The sequence below is a fragment of the Alexandromys fortis genome, unplaced genomic scaffold (genome assembly GCF_014885135.2).
Source record: "Alexandromys fortis isolate MF-2015 unplaced genomic scaffold, M_Fortis_MF-2015_v1.1 scaffold_308, whole genome shotgun sequence".
NCBI classification, from domain to species: domain Eukaryota; kingdom Metazoa; phylum Chordata; class Mammalia; order Rodentia; family Cricetidae; genus Alexandromys; species Alexandromys fortis.
The window spans coordinates 428,394-446,326 of record NW_026068180.1 but is presented as its reverse complement, the minus strand read 5'-3'; the positions used below and the strand labels follow the sequence as shown (position 1 = coordinate 446,326).

Genomic DNA, 17,933 nt, shown 5'->3' with positions numbered 1-17,933 from the left:
TGTGTCACCACTGTCTGGTCTGTAAGACTAGCTTTTTAAGCACATCAAGGACTTCCTTTTAAGATGTACATAGTGGTACATACCTGTCATCTCAGCAAATTTAGGACCAGTCAGAGCTGCACATGAGACTCTGCCCCAAAACAAAACAGGGTTGGCAAGATGGCAACAGGTAGAAGTGCCTGCTGAGCAAGCCCTATGACCCAAGTTCCATCCCCAGAATCTACAGTGGAAGTAGAAAACTGACTCCCAAAACTTATCCTCCACACATGTACTGTGACAGACATGTGCCTGACCATGTGCTCGCACACACACGCACGCGCACACACACACACACACACAGTATAAAGAAAATAAAATTTAAGCAAAATAAGACTTCTATTTACCTTGTCCTTTGAAAATCTAATGAAATCTACAACCTTCTCTAAACCCCAAATTACAGAAATGCATAACTTTGAACAGGACTTGGGGGACTAAAGAACCCCTCTGAACTCCATCCATTGACCGCAAACATTCGCTGTATAAAGTAGCATATTCACTATTTAACCTTAAACATTTTATATACACAATATAAAATAACTAATATATTAGGTATATATTTTTAAATTAAGAAAAGTCCTTAAGGGGCTGGAGAGATGGCTCAGTGGTTAAGAGCATTGCCTGCTCTTCCAAAGGTCCTGAGTTCAATTCCCAGCAACCGCATGGTGGCTCACAACCATCTGTAAAGAGGTCTGGTGCCCTCTTCTGGCTTTCAGGCATACACACAGACAGAATATTGTATACATAATAAAAATAAATATTAAAAAAAAAAGAAAAGTCCTTAATATTGTAAGTAGTGCCATAATCAAAAGTTATTTGGTCTATAATATATATTAGAAATTTAAAGGTATTTTTTAAAGGGCCTATTCAAAAGATACTTTTATTTGAAATAATGTTTTTGTTCTCTAACTTAAACTAATTATACAATTTTCATTTATAACTACATAAAATATGACATTTCAACATCTGGTTTTCCTTTTCTCCACAACTGCATTTAAGATATATTTTTTTTAATGGGAGGAGGCGGTCAAGGTCACACTGTATATTCCTAGCTGTCTTCAGATTTTGCTGATTATAAGCTTTGAGCCATAATGCCCAGCAGAAGGGTTTGTTTTGTTTGTTTATTTTTAAGTTTGTCCAGTACATGGCGACTTGAACTGTCCTATTTCCCAACCAGGGTTTCTTGATAGACAGATGCAACAGCTTATGTCATCAACTTTGTTCATGGAAGCATATTCAAGTGAAAATAAGAAAAGCATAGATCTTTTGAACATAGTGCTCAATAATGAAAAAATACCAAGTGGCTTCATTTCTTATTACTTTGAGTATGAGTCATACCTTTCTTCAACATTAACCACTTCTGAGGGATCTCCACTTTTTCCTAAGTTCACATCCTTTCCTTCCTCACTCTTCCCCATCCTCTTTTCCCAGCATGGCAAAACACCTTCTCCTAGAATAAAAATTAGGAACAATTTAGTTCAAAAAAAGCAGAATAAAGTTTTAGACATCAGACAATCACAAGGTACTACATAATACTAGGGCCTTGGATTTAGCTCAGTGTAGAACACTTGCCTGTATACCTAAGTTTGATCCCCAGCAGCACAAAAACAAAAGACAGCATTTATAAAAGAATACAGCCAAGTGGGCTGACACACACCTGTAATCCCAGCACCTGGGAGGCAGAGACAGGAGGACTGCCATAAACTCAGGTCAGCCAGGTTATATAGCAAGACCCTATCTCAAAAAACAAAAGAAAAAAATGTATTCCAAAAATTTTAGAAAATTCAAGGTTTTTTTTTAATAAGATAAAGAAAAAAATATAAAACAATTAAGATACCTAACATTCTTCAAGAAGTTGTGTTTTAAAAAGTAGGGATGTTTACTGGGGTGGCAGTGGCACACATTTTTAAATCCAGCACTTGGGAGACAGAGGCAGGAAGATCTCTGAGTTCAAGCCCGGCCCGGCTTACAGAGTGAGTTCTAAGACAGCCCAGGCTACAGAAAAATCCTGTCTCAAAAAAAACAAAAAACAACAAAACAAAACAAAACAAAACAAAAAAACCAGAAGGAAAGGGCATTTAATTTTCCATATCAATGAGTAACTCTAGGTTAGGAAAGAAAGTATTAGGCATAAAGGGAATTAATTCTAAATGCTACATAGAGACACTTTTTATTATGCTGTGTTCTTCTGTAACATAAATTACCAAAAAAAAAATCATAAAAACACATTAAATATTTGAAATGTTGAAAATAACTTTATCTCCACAAAATATATTAAATAGATATATTATTGATAGTTATTCTAATAATGATGATTACAGAACATACCAAATTTTTCCATGGCGAATAGAAAAAAAGTATAATATTCATAATTGCAAAAATGTAAAAAAAAAAAAAAAAAGAAAAGAAAAAAGAAAGAAAGAAAGAAAAAAAATGGGATACTGTAAGGAGAAGCGGGCTGTGTCCTGCCACCCGGCTAGCTAAACCCCCGAAATAACCACACAGAAATTGTATTCATTTAAACACTGCCTGGCCCATTATCTCTAGCCTCTTATTGGCTAACTCTCACATATTAGTTTAACCCATCTCCATTAATGTGTATCGTCACTTGACTGTGGCTTACAGGCATGAGTCTAACCAGCATCCGTCTTGGGCAGGAAAACCATGGCATCTGCCTGTCTCTGCTTTCTTCCTCCCAGAATTCTGTTCTGTTGTCCCTGCCTATATCTAAGTTCCTGCCCTATCAAAAGGTCAAGGCAGTTTCTTTATTCAACCAATGAAAACAACACAAATACAGAAGGCCATCCTACACCAATGGGACAAGAAGCATGGTTGTTACTTTTTTTTATTGCTTGACTGGGAAAATGGGTGTGGTGCACACCTTTAATCCAAGCACTCAGGAGGCAGAGGCAAGTGGATCTCTCTGAGTCTGAGGCCAGCCTGGTCTAACAAAGCAAATTCCAGGACAGCCAGGGCTACATAGAGAAATACTGTCCCCAAAATCAAAACAAAACAAAACAAAAAAACCCCTCTGGCCATGCTAGCATAAGGACTGGAGTCTGGCTCTCCAGAGCCCCCCTTCGTGCTTCGTGGGCATGGTGACATGCCTAATAATTCCAGCCTCCAAAGGCAAAGACAGGTGTTCTCCAGAGCAGGACTGGCCATACTGGAGAATCTGAGTTTGACTGAGACTCTGCCATCATGATTAAGATGGAAGAGTGATTGACAATGATTCCCAAAATCACCCTTGGGCCTCTGTATGCAAATGCACACACACACACATGCATGTAGAGTAAAATGGAAAAAGAAAAAAGAGATTAGCTAGGGGAGTACAGTATAATGTACTTACCCAGGATGCGTAAAGCTATTCTCAGCCTGCCTGCCCTCCTCCCCCATCTCTGTCTCTCCGTCTCTATCTGCTTCTCACGCACACACACATACACACACAGAAGACAGAAGGTAGGGAAAATTCATCAGAAAAGCCAAATGAGCTCCAGGACTTTGTTACCATTGAAGAGTAAGTCCAGTTCTCTGGCAGGAATGTGTCTCGCTGCTGGGAACACAGAAGTATAGCGAGACAACCTAAGTATTGTGAGGAGCAGTGCCCATCACAAACCTGCTTCTCACATGTCACAGCTGACCTGCAGGTCATCAGTTCTCACCTACCAAAGCTTTCACAAGGAGTTTTTAATCAACCCCAAACTCTCTCTAAGCTCTCCAAAATATAATCCATGCAGAACTCGCTGCCTCCCTCTTTGAAGACCCCATGCTACCTGTGACGTATGGAGCAGGCATGGGTATCACAGCTGTTCTTAAAATGTCAAAGTCTGGCCCAGCTCAGGGTCAGTGGCCATTACAATTAAAAAGTGGGTCCTTACAATTAAAGTGACAGAGGATGGAGGAAAGATAGAGAATGGATGACCCTTTGTCATAGGACAACTTGATAACAGTTCCGACTCACCTGAAGGATGGTTATGGTTTTCTTCCTTTAAATCCTTTATTTTCACATGTGTTTCTGGATATTGTGATTCATAAAACAAATCAGAAGCATTTTTTAAAGTTAAAACAGAATCTTGATGAGTAGTTCTACAGAAATTGCTTTGTTCATCGGGTAAAATGTTGGAAGCATGCGGGTTTTCTTGAGCTGGATTTCTGTAGCTTTCTGATGACAGAAGGGGAGTGGCTAAACTTCCTGGAGTTCTGTGCATCTGGCTCTGGTCATCAGGCAGCAGCGTACCTTACAGATAGAAACAATGACAGCTGTGACATCCTACAAGACTTTGACTTTTACACAGGAGTAATCCCTCACCCCACAAAATAGTTTCCAAAATAATGAAAGTATTTTCTCCTCATTAGTACATTGTTTAACAAAACTACCAAATTTCTACTCAAGGTAAACATACTTGAAGGTTAGAGGATATTTTACTAGATTTTCTACAGAGTGAAGATGGCACAGCTGCAGTACTCCTGACTCGGAAGGCACTACCCCATGCCATCTGTGAAAACACCATGGCAGCTGTCAGCTCTGTCCAGGGACAGGCAGGCACAGGAGCAAAACAGTGCAGTGGTACAAACGATCGGGGCTGCATCAGTTGCTATGAGGTGACTAATCACCTCCTTCAAATCAACCCTAAAATTCTGGGATTGTTGGGTAAAGAAATTATTAACCTACTTTTTAGTTTCTAAATGTATGTTACTTTTGTCGGTTTTGTTTAAATCTCAGCCAGACATATGCCTCTAGGCATCACTCCTCAGAGGATGGAAAGCATACAACATGCTCTCTCTGCTCTACCAGCCCCTGAAAGCCTGCTGCTTGCCCTGTTCACCTAAACCTGGGATAAAGACGCATGGAGAAGGGTTTAATAAAAGTCACTGCTGCTGGGATGCAGCTCAGTTGGCAGAGTGCTTGCCTAGCATGAATTGAGTCTGTGTTTGATCCCCAGCACTGCATAAAACCAGACATGTTGGTGCATTCCTATAACCCAGCACACAAGATGAGACACAGGATCAGAAATTCAAAGTCATCCTCAGCTATATATGGAGTTTAAGGTCATCCAGGAATATATCCCTGTCTCAAAAAAAACAAAGTAATCATTGCTGCCTATTATGCATCCACTTCATCCCCAGCCCACATCTAAAATGAGAAAGTCAGTACCCCATAGAATGTCAGCTTCAGCTTCTCGTTATCCCTCCCCCCACACACCCCAGCATCTAAATATTTTTGAGTGGCAGACATCTAAATGTCTGAATCTAAAAAGTTCTTTGATAAAAATATCCCAGGTAGCCATTTTCAAAGTATGATCTATATATCCCAAAAAATCTTCAAGACCCTCTGAGGAAACTACCAAGTGAAAACTATTTTCATAAATTATCTACTGGTAAAGCAATGGCAAACTAGAAAACTGTCGGACTCTTAGTTCAAACAAGGACAGCAGTGTTATGTTAGCACAGTGTTTACCACCTCTGGGCATCACAGTTTACAAGTAACATTTTACTCAGAAATGCTGCAGCCAAGCTCCTTGGTGCCCAAAGATGCTATGCAGGATGCTGAGAGAGCAAAGTCAGCACTTGCCCTACCCAGTGCTGGGTCCCCATGCTAAATACTGAACTGCCAGGCAAAATGTGACCGCTGCTGCCATAGTAGAATGACTGTGAGGGACTAGCTGTTTCTTAATGCACTTCCAGCCTGCTCCACAGCAGGGAACTGATGCTAATAATACTGTAAACCTGGTCAAAAGATCATGGCTGGGTGGTTATAGGCCCCAGGAAATAATCCTACTACTGTTGTTTTGCTAAACGGCTACTGGAAAAAGATCTGTCAATTTTCTTCTCTTTCTTTCTTTTTTAGAAACAGTTTTTCTCTGTTTAAAAGCCTTAGCTGTCCTGGAACTCACTTTGTAGTAGACCAGGCTGGCCTTGAACTCAGAAAACTGCCTGCCTCTGCCTGCTGAGTGCTAGGATTAAAAGACATGGGCCACCACACAAGAGAATGGGTTTTCTCCAGGCTTGTGGCCCCTAGCTGGCCCCATACTCTTGCATATATAAGAAATACTAATTGAGCCATGAAGGGTGTGTCAGGTACAGTTAGGTGGAGTGTGAGAGTAGATGTCAAAATACATTGTGTGTGTGTGTGTGTGTGTGTGTGTGTGTGCATAAAATTCTCAAATAATAATAAATTTAAGGCCAGCCTGGTCATCATAATAAGTTCAGGCCAGCTGGGGTTATAGAATGACAGCCTGTCTCAAAAATAAATAGATAAGTAAATAAAGGAATATCCTCAAATAATATAAAAAGTTAATTGTATTAAATTTCAAACCTTGAACAAAGGTTTGAACAAATTCATAAGTCATACCTACTGCAAAGCAAAATGGGGCTGTGCACCTGAATGCAGACCCGCCTTACTCAGAGAACATCATTCTGATTTACAAGAATGAATGGCAGACAAACCATGATTATTCAAACTTGAATTTTTTTGGCAGACATTTTCTCAAAAAAGAAGGCTGTGACTTCAAAGAAAGCAGCTTGCGGTATTTGTTGCTAAAGACATAATTTAGCCTTTCAAGTAAAACTTGTAATTCTGGAAAATGGCTGCCATAGTGAATCTGGTTTTTTTGTTTTGTTTTGTTTTTTTTGTTTTTTTTTTTTTCCACAGTGAAACTGGAAGCTTTACAGTACTTCAAGACTTTTAAGATTGAGTATGTGGTCATATTAACACATGTAATCTTTGTTGCTGTTGCTGTTGTTGTTTTGAGATAGTATCTCACTATCCTAGAACTCACTTTGTAGACCAGACTGGCCTTGAACTCACAGAGATCCACCTGCCTCTGCCTCCCAAAGGCTGGAATTAAAGGTGTGAGCCACCACTGCCTAGCTACAGGCACTTTTTGTACTGTGCTATCTGTCAATATTCTGAAGACCTATGTAATTCAATAAATCACTATTTTCTGCATAATCAACACACTAAATCATATATTAAAAACAATCTATTCAAAATGTCTAGATAGTCAATTTATTTAAAATGAAGAAAGTTCATTGATATGGTTTTAAATTCCATGCAGGAAACAACTACTAAGAAAAAAACATTTCCTTCACAATTATCTGAAAAAGACATTAAAGTACCCTTTTCCCCTAATAACCTAGCCACATAAAAGGTGGACTTTTTTTTTTTCAAATACTTTACTAAAACAGTATCATTCGAGAGACCCGATGTAGAAGCAGATGAGAATCAGCTGACTTCTTTTCATTTAAAAAAGATGTAGAGTACCACAAGGACATGTGCTCAACTCTGTTCATAGCAGCATTGTTTGTCATAGCAGAACCTGGAAACAACCTAAATACCCCCCCCCACCACAGAATGGATAAGGAAAATGTGGTACATTTACACAATGGAGTACTACACAGCAGAAAAAAAATGACATCTTGAATTTTGTAGGAAAATGGATAGAGCTAGAAAACATTATTTTGAGTGAGGTAACCCAAACCCAGAAAATTATCACATGTACTCACTCATAAGTGGTTATTAAACATAAAGCAAAGAAAACCATCCCAGCACCTACATGGCAGCTTACAACTGTCTGCAAATCCAGTTCCAGGATGCTGGACCCTAGAGTCCAAACACCGAGGAGGAGTCGCCCCCAGAGACCACCTCTCACACCATAGCTGATGCAAAAGCATGAGGATTTTATTAATTCTGTCATGACAGGGTCCCTCAGTATTTGGGAAGCCGAGAGACCTCGAATAGCTGGTACAGGCTACTTTTAAAGGAGAAGGCCACAGAAGCAAGGGGGGTTGTTCTTTGACTATTAGGATTGGCTTATTCGAAAGGGCTATTACCAGTAATTAGCTGGAGAGCTGTGGCCAGATCAGATGAGGTAAGAGGTCATTTTGACCCTGTTTCCCAAGGGACTAAATCAAAACATATGTATATGGCTAATTGTTCAGAAACTGAGTCGACATCTTAAAGGTTATCTTGCCCCAATTTCTGTTAGGTCCTTGGTTCCCAGGGGAGGAGGGGAAGCACTAAGGCATGGAGGCTGAGAGGGTTCAGAATTATCAGAAATGGCTTCAGAATTGTCTTAAAGTTTTACAAGGGGATCTGACACCTTCACACCAATGCACATAAAATAAAGTTAAATAAATCATAAAAAATTTATTGTAAAAAAAGTGTGGGAGTGACACTATGACCACACTACAATGAATATACATGTATGAAATGCCATAATGAAACTCTTTAATGAAAAATCGACAAGAAAGCAAAGGAGACCTTGCCACAAAAAAGACAGGGAGGGAAGGAGACCTCAAAGTCTGAAAACAAATCCCTATGTTGCTCAATAATAGAGTGTGTGCTTTGCAGGTACATGGCTCTAGGTCTAACCTCCAGTACCAAAATAAAAATTTTTAAAAATTGAAAATTAAATTAAGAAATTCAGAATCCCATTGTGTCAAAGCTAAGTGTTCCAAACTGTATAGGGCTGGATCTCACATTAGTAACTGCAATCTGCTCCTGTCACTCGTCATCCGTACTTTACAGTAAAATGTGTCATAGACTGTTATTTGAATCATCTTTTGTGGGGGGGAGGGGAAGGGGTTCAAGACAGGTTTTCTCTGTAGCTTTGGAGCACGGCCTGGAATTCACTTTGTAGACCAGGCTGACCTTGAACTCACAGAGATCTACGCATTTCTGCCTCCAAGTACTGGGATTAAAGGCATGTACCTTTATTGTTTATAGATTCTACAAAGCAATTATAAACTATTCAATTATTTTAAGATAAGCTAAGTGTGGTGGTACACTTGGGAATTCTGCAAGTTTGAAGACAACCTGGTCTACATAGAGTTTCAGGCCAGCCAGGGTTACATAGTAAAACCCCATCCCTGTCCCTGTCTCTTTATCTATTGATAGGTAGGTAGGTAAGTAGGTAGATGATAGATAGATAGATAGATAGATAGATAGATAGATAGATAGATAGATATAGATCCACATTTCTTACCTCCCCCCCCCCCACCTCAGCCCTCTAAACCACTCTCACTTGGCATACTTATTTGGCACACTCATTGCCAATGTCTCTTTCTCCGTATTCTCAGTGTCCAGTACTGTATCTGAACAAAACAGGCACTTCCTGGACCTCTAAAATATGTCTCTTATAGGGTAGTGCCAAGAAGCAAACATACTGCTCCAAATCACTTCTTTCAATTTGTGAGACATGTTATTATCTGTCTTATGGTTTCTATTGCTCTGACCACATCAATTCATATAAAGAAAAACATTTACTTGGGGCTGGCTTATAGTTTCAGAGGTTTAGTTCATTACTGTCAAGGAGAGAAGCATGGCAGCATGCAGACAGACAGACATGGTGCTGGAGAAGGAGCTGAGAGTTCTACATCTTGATCCGCAGGCAGCAGAAGACTATATGCCACACAGGGCGGAGTTTGAACATATGAGACCTCAAAGCCTATCCCAACAGTGACACACTTCCTCCAACAAGGCCACACCTTTTAATAGTGTCATTCCCTATGGGCCAAACATTCAAACATATGAGTCTATGGGGGCCATACCTATTCAAACCACCACCTCTGATAAAAATTTATACAAGTACTGGGACTAGAGAGATGGCTCAGCAGTTAAGAGCACTAACTGCTCTTCAAGAGGACCCCAGTTCAATTCCCAGGATCCACACAGCAGCTAACAACGATCTGTAACTCTAGATAGTTGAAATTCAACACCCTTACATAGACATGCATTCAGGAAAACCACCAATGCACATAAAATAAAAATATTAAATTATTTTTAAAAAATTTACACAAATACCGGGGATATAGCCTTAACTGGTAGCGTACCTGCCTAGCAAGCACAAACTCCTGGGTTCAGTCTCCAACACTGAAGAACTGAGCTTGGTAGTACAGACCTGTCATCTCGGCATTTTGGAGGCACAGACAAAGTGAAAACCATCCCTGCTACTTGCACCAGGCACACTAATAAGCACTGACGGTATGGAATTTGCTTGTCCTCAGTCATGACTGAGGAATGTTTTTGTTACTGCTCCGGGTCAAATTCCAGTGCTGTTTTCTCTGGTAAGTGCCTGATGCTTCCTGTTAACAGACTCAGCACACGAGAAACCACTGCCATCTACTACCCCAGGAAACACACAGCTCTTCAATCAGGAAGAATGGGCTCTACAGTTTTACCATTGTAGCCCTGAAGAGTTTCCATGCACCAGTCAGGAGCTGGACACCAGTAACTCTACATATAACTTAGCTTTTCTTCTCCTAGGTCCCTGCCCCCCCCCCCCCAAAACCACTGTCTAGTTGGGGATGTAGCTCAGTGAGCATGTGAGAGGCCCTGGGTTCGGCCCCCAGCACCATGTATACAGGAGAATGCCCTCAAGCATGGCACATATACCCCGAATGCTAGAACACCTCTCTGATCCCAGTATTATTACACCGTCATTTCACATTTATCTACCCGACCCTGAAGAAGTTGGAGTTCCCAACCTAACAGGCAATGTAGAGATAATCTGCCAAGCAATTATAAAAGGTAAGAAGCATGTGTAACTTTGTCTCATTGTATCAACTGATGGCCACGGATAAGTTAAACATACCTGGAAGCATGTGCTGCCCAGATACCATGATGAGCAGCTTCTCTTGTTCTTCCATGAGCCTCTGCAGTTGCTCCAACTGCTGCCTCTTCAGTTGTTCCTGCTTCTTTTGCTGTATTTCTTTCAGCTTTTTAAATGTAAAACCAAAGTAGCATTACCATTTATCTTAATTCCTTCATTCTCCCTTCCCAGATCGTCCCTGATAAATAAATTCAAAGAAAGACCCCCCCCAAATAAATAAATCTGCCATAACAACACTAAAATCTAATCTTTTTCCTAAAGGAAACCATATCAGCATCTCAAATAACGAATGGGGAAAACAACTCCTTCGATTCTTAGAAGGGGATGGGTACACCAGGACATCAACTATTTTTTAATATTTAATCAATCATTTCCAACTTCATGTTTACCAAACAAAGTGGCAATTTAAAAACAGGAATTTGTTTAACAGCTACATTTTGTATATGTGTATCAAACACATCAGACAGAAAACAAAAATCTGGAATTTGAGGATTCAGAGTAAAGGGAAAACAAGATAACGATAATGCAATGCCTATAACAACACAAAGGAGATCTCAGGCCAAACCCTACCTGTTCCAGTTTTTTAAAAAGCGGGTTTTTATTAGTCACTTCTTTGAGTTCACTTGAAAGATCAGACATAAAGTCATTTTTGTTATCTTCCTGGTATCCAGGAGCATCCTGACATGACACTATTGGTTCCTTTTTAACTAAAGGAAAAACTGCACAGGCTTCGGAGCTTTCTGAGTGTAGTTTGTAAGGTCCTCCAGCCTCCAACTTCTGTTCTTCATGAAATGAATCCTCTTCACTACTAAAGCTGAAGCTGTTTGAGAAACGGGTCGCTTTAACAGGGAAGCTGGTAGAGACATTTGTAATTGCTTGTTTCTCGTCTGCTTCCAAAACAGGAAATCCTCGATTTAATATGACCCCGGCCCGAGAAGGACTGGTCATCCACTGGGTTAGGAAGTCCTGTCCACTGTTTAATTCTGAAGAGGTTGGCATCAGGAACATTTCCGTCTAATAACCCTTTTAAAAACTCTGGGAAATCCGGAACACCTGTAAGAAGGAAAGCCAACAAGTGTTCAATAAACTGTCACAAGTCCTCTGCCCAAAGTAGCACATCCTCAACCCAGCTCAAAATCAAACATTAGATACGCAAACGACTTTAATGGGGAGTGACAAGTTGGCTTAGTAGTAAAGACACTTGCCACCAAGCCTGATGGCATGAGTTCAATCCCCAGGTCCTACGTGGTAGAAGAGAAGAACTCCTACAAGGTGTCCTCTGAGCTCAGCATTCTCACACAACACATACACGAACATGCACAAACACATGCAAACACACACACTATATAGGTAAGCATAAAATAAAAAGACTTTAATGAAAAAGCAACTAAGTAATAAACTGGATGATTTGAGTTTTGCCTTCAGAAATCTAATTTGAGTAGATCAGAAACTTCAGGACACTTCTAGCCATTTAATTACTAAGATACACACATGCTAGATCACTTGTCCTAAAACTATAGGACCTTAGACACTTTTAAGTTGTTCAGTTACTATAAATAAATAAATAAAATCAAGAAAGCACAGCCAATGTCAGGTAGTATATACTTGTTTCTTTGCCCAGCTGGGGAACTAAACAAAAGTCATCACACAGGCACCACCCACAACGCCACAGGCCTGCTTTGGCACCCCATCCCCATGTGCACAGCTCCTCAGCCACTGGAGTGCTGTCTGTATCCCAGATGACCCTAGCCTCGACATGTAGCATGGATCTCGGTATTAATGGTATTTTGTTACCATGTTCATTCATACTCTACCAAACTGGAGATCCTGAAAAGCCTACACCCTCCACTGCCTAGCTCCATGCAAACAGAAGGAACTTGGTAAATCTGTTTGCTAAAATTGTTAAAAATAAATCAGAACTTTCCATTTAAAATAAATTCAGTACAACAAAGTATTATTTGTACTCATTCAATACAATAAAACTTACATTGGCTCGAGTCATAGGAATTTCCTGTGTGAATCATCAGACTTGATGAGGAACTATGCTACACAGAGAAAATAGACTCCTTCCTTTAATGTCTGATTTTCCTCCATTACCATTTTCTAATTTCATGTTCTATGTTAGGCTCTGGGTACATACAGCTGTTAACAAGGTCTTAAGGTTTCTATTGCTCTGATAAACACCATGACCAGGGCTAAAGAAATGGCTCAAAGGTTAAGTAAGAGCAGTGGCTCTTCTTCCAGAGGTCCTGAGGTCAATTCCCAGCAACGACATGGTGCTTTACAACCATCTGTAATGAGATATGATGCCATCTTCTGGTGTGCAGGCATGAATGCACACAGAAACACTGTATTCATAATAAATAAATCTTAAAAACAAAACAAAAAAAAGCCATGTCTTGAAGGAGAAAAGGATCTATTTCACCTTACAGCTTGTAAATCCATCACTTAGAGAAGACAGGGCAGGAGCCTGAAGACAGGAGCTGATACAGAGGCTATGGAGTGCTGCTTACTGACTTGCTCAGGTTGCCTTTTTTTCTTAATTATTTTATTTATTTTACATCCCGACCACAGTTCCCCTCCCTTCTCTCCTCCTAGTCCTCACCCCACACACATTCTTTTGCCCTCCCCCCACTCCACCGTTTCTATTCAGAAAAGGGCGGGCTTCCCATTGATATCAACAAAACATGGCATATCAAGTTGCAGTAAGCCTGAGCACCTGCCCTCATATTAAGGCTGGACAAGGCAACCCTCTATGGAGAATAGGGTGCCAAAAGCTGGCAAAGAGTCAGAAGACGGCCCCTGCTCCCATTGTTAGGAGTCCCACAAAAAGACCAACTGTCTCATATATGCAGAGGGCCTAAGGCCTAGATCTGTCCCATGCAGGTTCTCTGGTTGTTGGTTCAATCGCTTTGAGCCCCTATGTGCCCAGGTGAGTTGACTCTGTGGGTCTTCTTGTGGTGTCTTTGTTCCCTCTGGTTCCTACAATCCTTCCTCCACCTCTTTCATAGGATTCTCTGAGCTCCACATAATGTTTGGCTGTAGGTCTCTGCATCTGTTTCTACCAGTTGCTGGATGAAGCCTCTCTGATAACAACTGGGATTAGGCTATGCACCCATCTATAGCAGAGTATAGCAGAGTGTGTAGAGTATAGCAGAATGTCATAGGCATCATTACATTGATTTTGTTTATTTTCCCGAGTCATGTTTGGTTCTATCCTAGACCTCTGGGTCCTAGTGATTCAGGCAGTGTCAGAGGTTGGTTCACGCTCGTGGCATGACTCTCAGGTTGGACCAGTCATTGGTTGGCCATTCCCACAATCTCTGAGCCACTTTTACCCCAGTGCATTATGTGTCTGGGTTGGTGTCCCAGTCCCTCCACTGGAAGTCTTGCCTGGCCACAGGAGAGGGCCAGTTCAGGCTACATATCCCTACTACTAGGGTCTTAGCTGGGGTCATCCTTGTATCCTGGGAGTTTCCCTTGCACTAGGTTTCTATCTCACACTGAAATGCCCCCTTTTCCAGTCATCTCTTTTAGTACTCCCCCTCTCCATTCCCCAGCCTGATCCCTCATGTTGCCATCCCCACCCGCAGATGCTTAGGGAGTGGAGAGAGTCGGGTATTACAGCATAGGCAGATGAGAGAGTAAGAAGGTAGAGTGAAAGAGGGAAGGGTGGCCTGGGAGCCTAGGGCCCCTTGGGCATAGGTTTAAGCACTCACACATACATATACACAAATATGGTGATATATTGTTTATGCTATAACAAAGCGTGCAGAGGTAAGCTACTAGTCAGCCATAGAGGCCAGGCAGTGGCGGCACACACCTTTAATCGCAGAACTAGGGACGTGAGGCAGACAGATCTCTGTTAGTTCAAGGCCACCCTGGGTTACAGGGGAATGTTCCAATCTAAAAGAGAAAGGAAGCCAGGTGGTGATGAAATGGGAGGAGACAGGAGCTCATTGCACTCAGTCTGAGGAGGCATCTAAGGAGGCAGTCTGAGGACAGGTCTGAGCATTGGTAGAGGTAAGAACTCTAGTGAGCTGGCTGCTCTGCCTCTGATTCTTCAGCTTTCATCCCTGATAGCTGACTACAGGTTTTTATTATTAAGATCAATTAGAATTCGTGCTACAATATACCTTTTTTTGCCCCCAAGCACTGGGTTGGAAAAGACTAAAGACTGCTAATATTCAATATGACAAAACAGAATTTTTTTCAGTAAATATTCCTTTGATATATAACATATTTTGAAAGTAAAGCAGTTTTCTATCCAAGGTATAAAATGCACAAAAGCCATGACCTAGCAATATTGCCTCTAGACATTATGTACCACTGTTATATTGGCACAAGATCACATTTGCAATAAACTGAAAGTAAGCCAGGTATTGTAACCCACACCTGTTATGCCAGCACTGAAGAGACTACGGCAGAGGGAGTCCAGGCCAACCTGGTATACAGATGAGACCCTGCCTCAAGATGTAGCTTTGTGATGTTTGTTTACCATGTGAGACCTGGATTCAGTATTCCACACTAAAATAAACAAGCCAAGTGTAGTAGCCCACACCTATAACTCCAGCACTTAGGAAGCTGAGGCAAGTAGATTACCATGAGTTCCAGACCAAACTAGCTTACATCATGAATTCCAGGCTGGCTGCCGCACAGAGTAAGACCCTGTCTCAAAAAACCACAAGGGGTTGCAAAGAGGGCTCAGTGGGTAAGAGTTCTTCCGGCTCTCCCATAAAACCCAAGTTCAGTTCCTTGCAACCACATGGGAGCTCCACCTGTAGCTCCAGCTGCAAGGAATCTGATGCCCATTTCTGACCTGCCAGCACCTGAATTCATAGGGCATACATGCATTACCCTTGCGCACACACACACATAAATAAAAACAAAAACCTTTAAAAACTAGCCAAGATATACTGTTAATCATAACAGTCAGAGCAATGTGTATTATAAGAAATATAGACAGGGAAAAAAAACAGAAAGAAATATAGACGAGGCTGAAGAGGTGGCTCAATGGTTAAGAGCACTTACTGCTCTTGTAGAGGATGTTCAAGTTCCAGAACCTATCTGGTCACTCAAGGCCATCCAAAACTCCAGTTCCAGGGAATTTCACACCCTCCCCTGACCTGTGAGGGCACTACACACACAGTGGGGCACATACATGAAATTCACCTGTGAGGGGAAAAAAATCGAGTTATAAAAATCAGAACGGTGGTTACCCAGGGTACTGGTTAGTGTTTGTCAACTCGACACAACTAGAGTCACTTGGGAAAAGGAACCTCACCTGAGGAACTGGCCTCTAGGCAAGTCCTTGGGGGCACTGTCTAATTAGGAACTGATGTGGGAGGGCCCAGTCACCGTGGGTAATGCCACTCCTGAGCAGGTGATTCTGGGTGATGTAGGAAAGCAAGCTATGCCACGAGCCAGTAAGCAATACTCTTCCATGGTCTCTGTTTCAGTACCTACTTAGATCGAGCCCCTTCCCTGCTTCTCCGAATGATAGACGTAACTTGTAAGCTGAAATAAGGTCTTTCGTCCCCAAGTTGGTCAGTGTTTTGTCACAGCATAGGGAACCAAACTAGAACACTGAGAGAGACAGGGATTGGTTCTTCTTGGTAAAGAGCTTCTGCCTTCAGGGAGTACAGATACTATGTGATACGCTTAATGGATAAGGAAAATGTGGTACATTTACACAATGGAGTACTACACAGCAGAAAAAATGACTGACGACATCTTGAATTTTGGAGGAAAATGGAGCTAGGAAACATTATATTGAGTGAGGTGACCAGACCCAAAAAGACAACTATCACATGTACTCACTCATACATGCTTTTTAAACATAAAGGAAAGAAAACCAGCCTACAAATCACAACCCCAGAGAACCTAGACAACAATGAAGACCCTAAGAAAGACATACAGGGATCTAATCTACATGAGAAGTAGAAAAAGACAAGATGTCCTGAGTAAATTGGGAGCATGGGGACTATGGGAGAGAGTAGAAGTGGAGGGGAGAGGCAGGGAGGGGAGCAGAGAAAAATGGAGAGTTCAATAAAATCAATTAAAAAAAAGAGTAGCTGTCTGTAACCAGTATATAGAATGGTAATTTCTTTTAAATCTGTTCTAAGAACACTAAAAAGGTACGGTGGGGGATTTTTCAGTCAACCTTGGTAAAATTTCAACATCCTTAGTAAGAATTTTTTTTAAATCCAGACTTGGGGGCTCACACATGGGATCCCAGCACAGAGGAAGGAAGCTGGTGATCAGTGTGAAGGCAGTCTGGCTACATGGCAAGGTCCAGAAGACAGTGTGAGTTAATGTAAGGAACTGTCTTAGAAACAAAAAAAGCCAGAGGTGGGGAGAGGGCTCAAAGTGGGAAAAGTGCTTACGGCACCAGCCTGATAATCTGACCTGGTGCTGGAACCCCAGGTGAAGGAAGATGCCAACTCCATGAAAATGTACCCTCACCTCCAACACAAATCCTAAACACGGTAATAATATTTTAAAATAGTAATCTTTAAATGAATAAGAAAGGTCTAAATTTATAAAGTAAACAAACTGCAGTCACTCTAATGTGAAAACCGCCACTTCCCTACTAGACTACAAAAGTGTAATGTTGGTTTAAGACAGCATCTTAACACTGTCTTTACACGTGCGCGCACACACACACCTTTTGTTAAGCCCTATAACTTTGTACCTTTGCAACAATTCCATTATTATGATCCTAAAAATGCACATACTGCCATTTTGAAGTATAGAAATACTGATTTGCAGTCGGGAATTGGTGATGTGTGCACACCTGAATGCAGCATTCGAGCTGGAGGCCAGCTTGGACTACATAGCAAGCCCTTGTCTCAAGAACGCCAAAAATGTTCCCCCTAAATCTGCTTCTTATGACTAAATCGAAGGCCTTGGTAAACCACAAATAATAGAATGTCTAGAACAGTATATTATGTAGACTCAGACATTAAAATCTGAAGTACAATGGCATCTGCTCATGACGCTGTAGACATTACCGTAAATTAACTACACACTGATAAAGCTGTCTTTAAAAATCTTTTTTTTTTTTAAATCTAAAGTTTTGACATCTTTAAAGTTAGATCGGGACAAAACATAAAATATCCACACAGAGGCCGGGCGGTGGTGGCGCACGCCTTTAATCCCAGCACTCGGGAGGCCGAGGCAGGCGGATCTCTGTGAGTTCGAGGCCAGCCTGGTCTACAAGAGCTAGTTCCAGGACAGGAACCAAAAAGCTACAGAGAAACCCTGTCTCAAAAAATCAAAAAA

General features: G+C 41.2%; 1 protein-coding gene across 4 annotated transcripts in view; it reads right to left on the bottom strand.

Moving 5' to 3' along the window:
- The window catches only part of Cenpj (centromere protein J), a 48,083-nt gene that overhangs the window by 24,500 nt on the left and 5,650 nt on the right, over nucleotides 1-17,933 (bottom strand). Inside the window, exons 1-5 of one of the 4 annotated variants that reach the window (XR_007589645.1) lie at nucleotides 15,681-16,583; nucleotides 11,220-11,702; nucleotides 10,632-10,755; nucleotides 3,998-4,273; nucleotides 1,375-1,486 (exon numbers count right to left, since the gene is read on the bottom strand). Coding sequence is in view for 3 of the 4 variants with exons in the window: in XM_050129115.1 (XP_049985072.1) it covers nucleotides 1,375-1,486; nucleotides 3,998-4,273; nucleotides 10,632-10,755; nucleotides 11,220-11,657 (950 nt within the window). In the remaining variant the exon portion in view is untranslated. Of the gene's footprint in view, nucleotides 1-1,374; nucleotides 1,487-3,997; nucleotides 4,274-10,631; nucleotides 10,756-11,219; nucleotides 11,703-15,680; nucleotides 16,584-17,933 lie in introns of those variants that run through there. The other 3 variants (XM_050129115.1, XM_050129114.1, XM_050129116.1) reach the window with 3 other exon arrangements.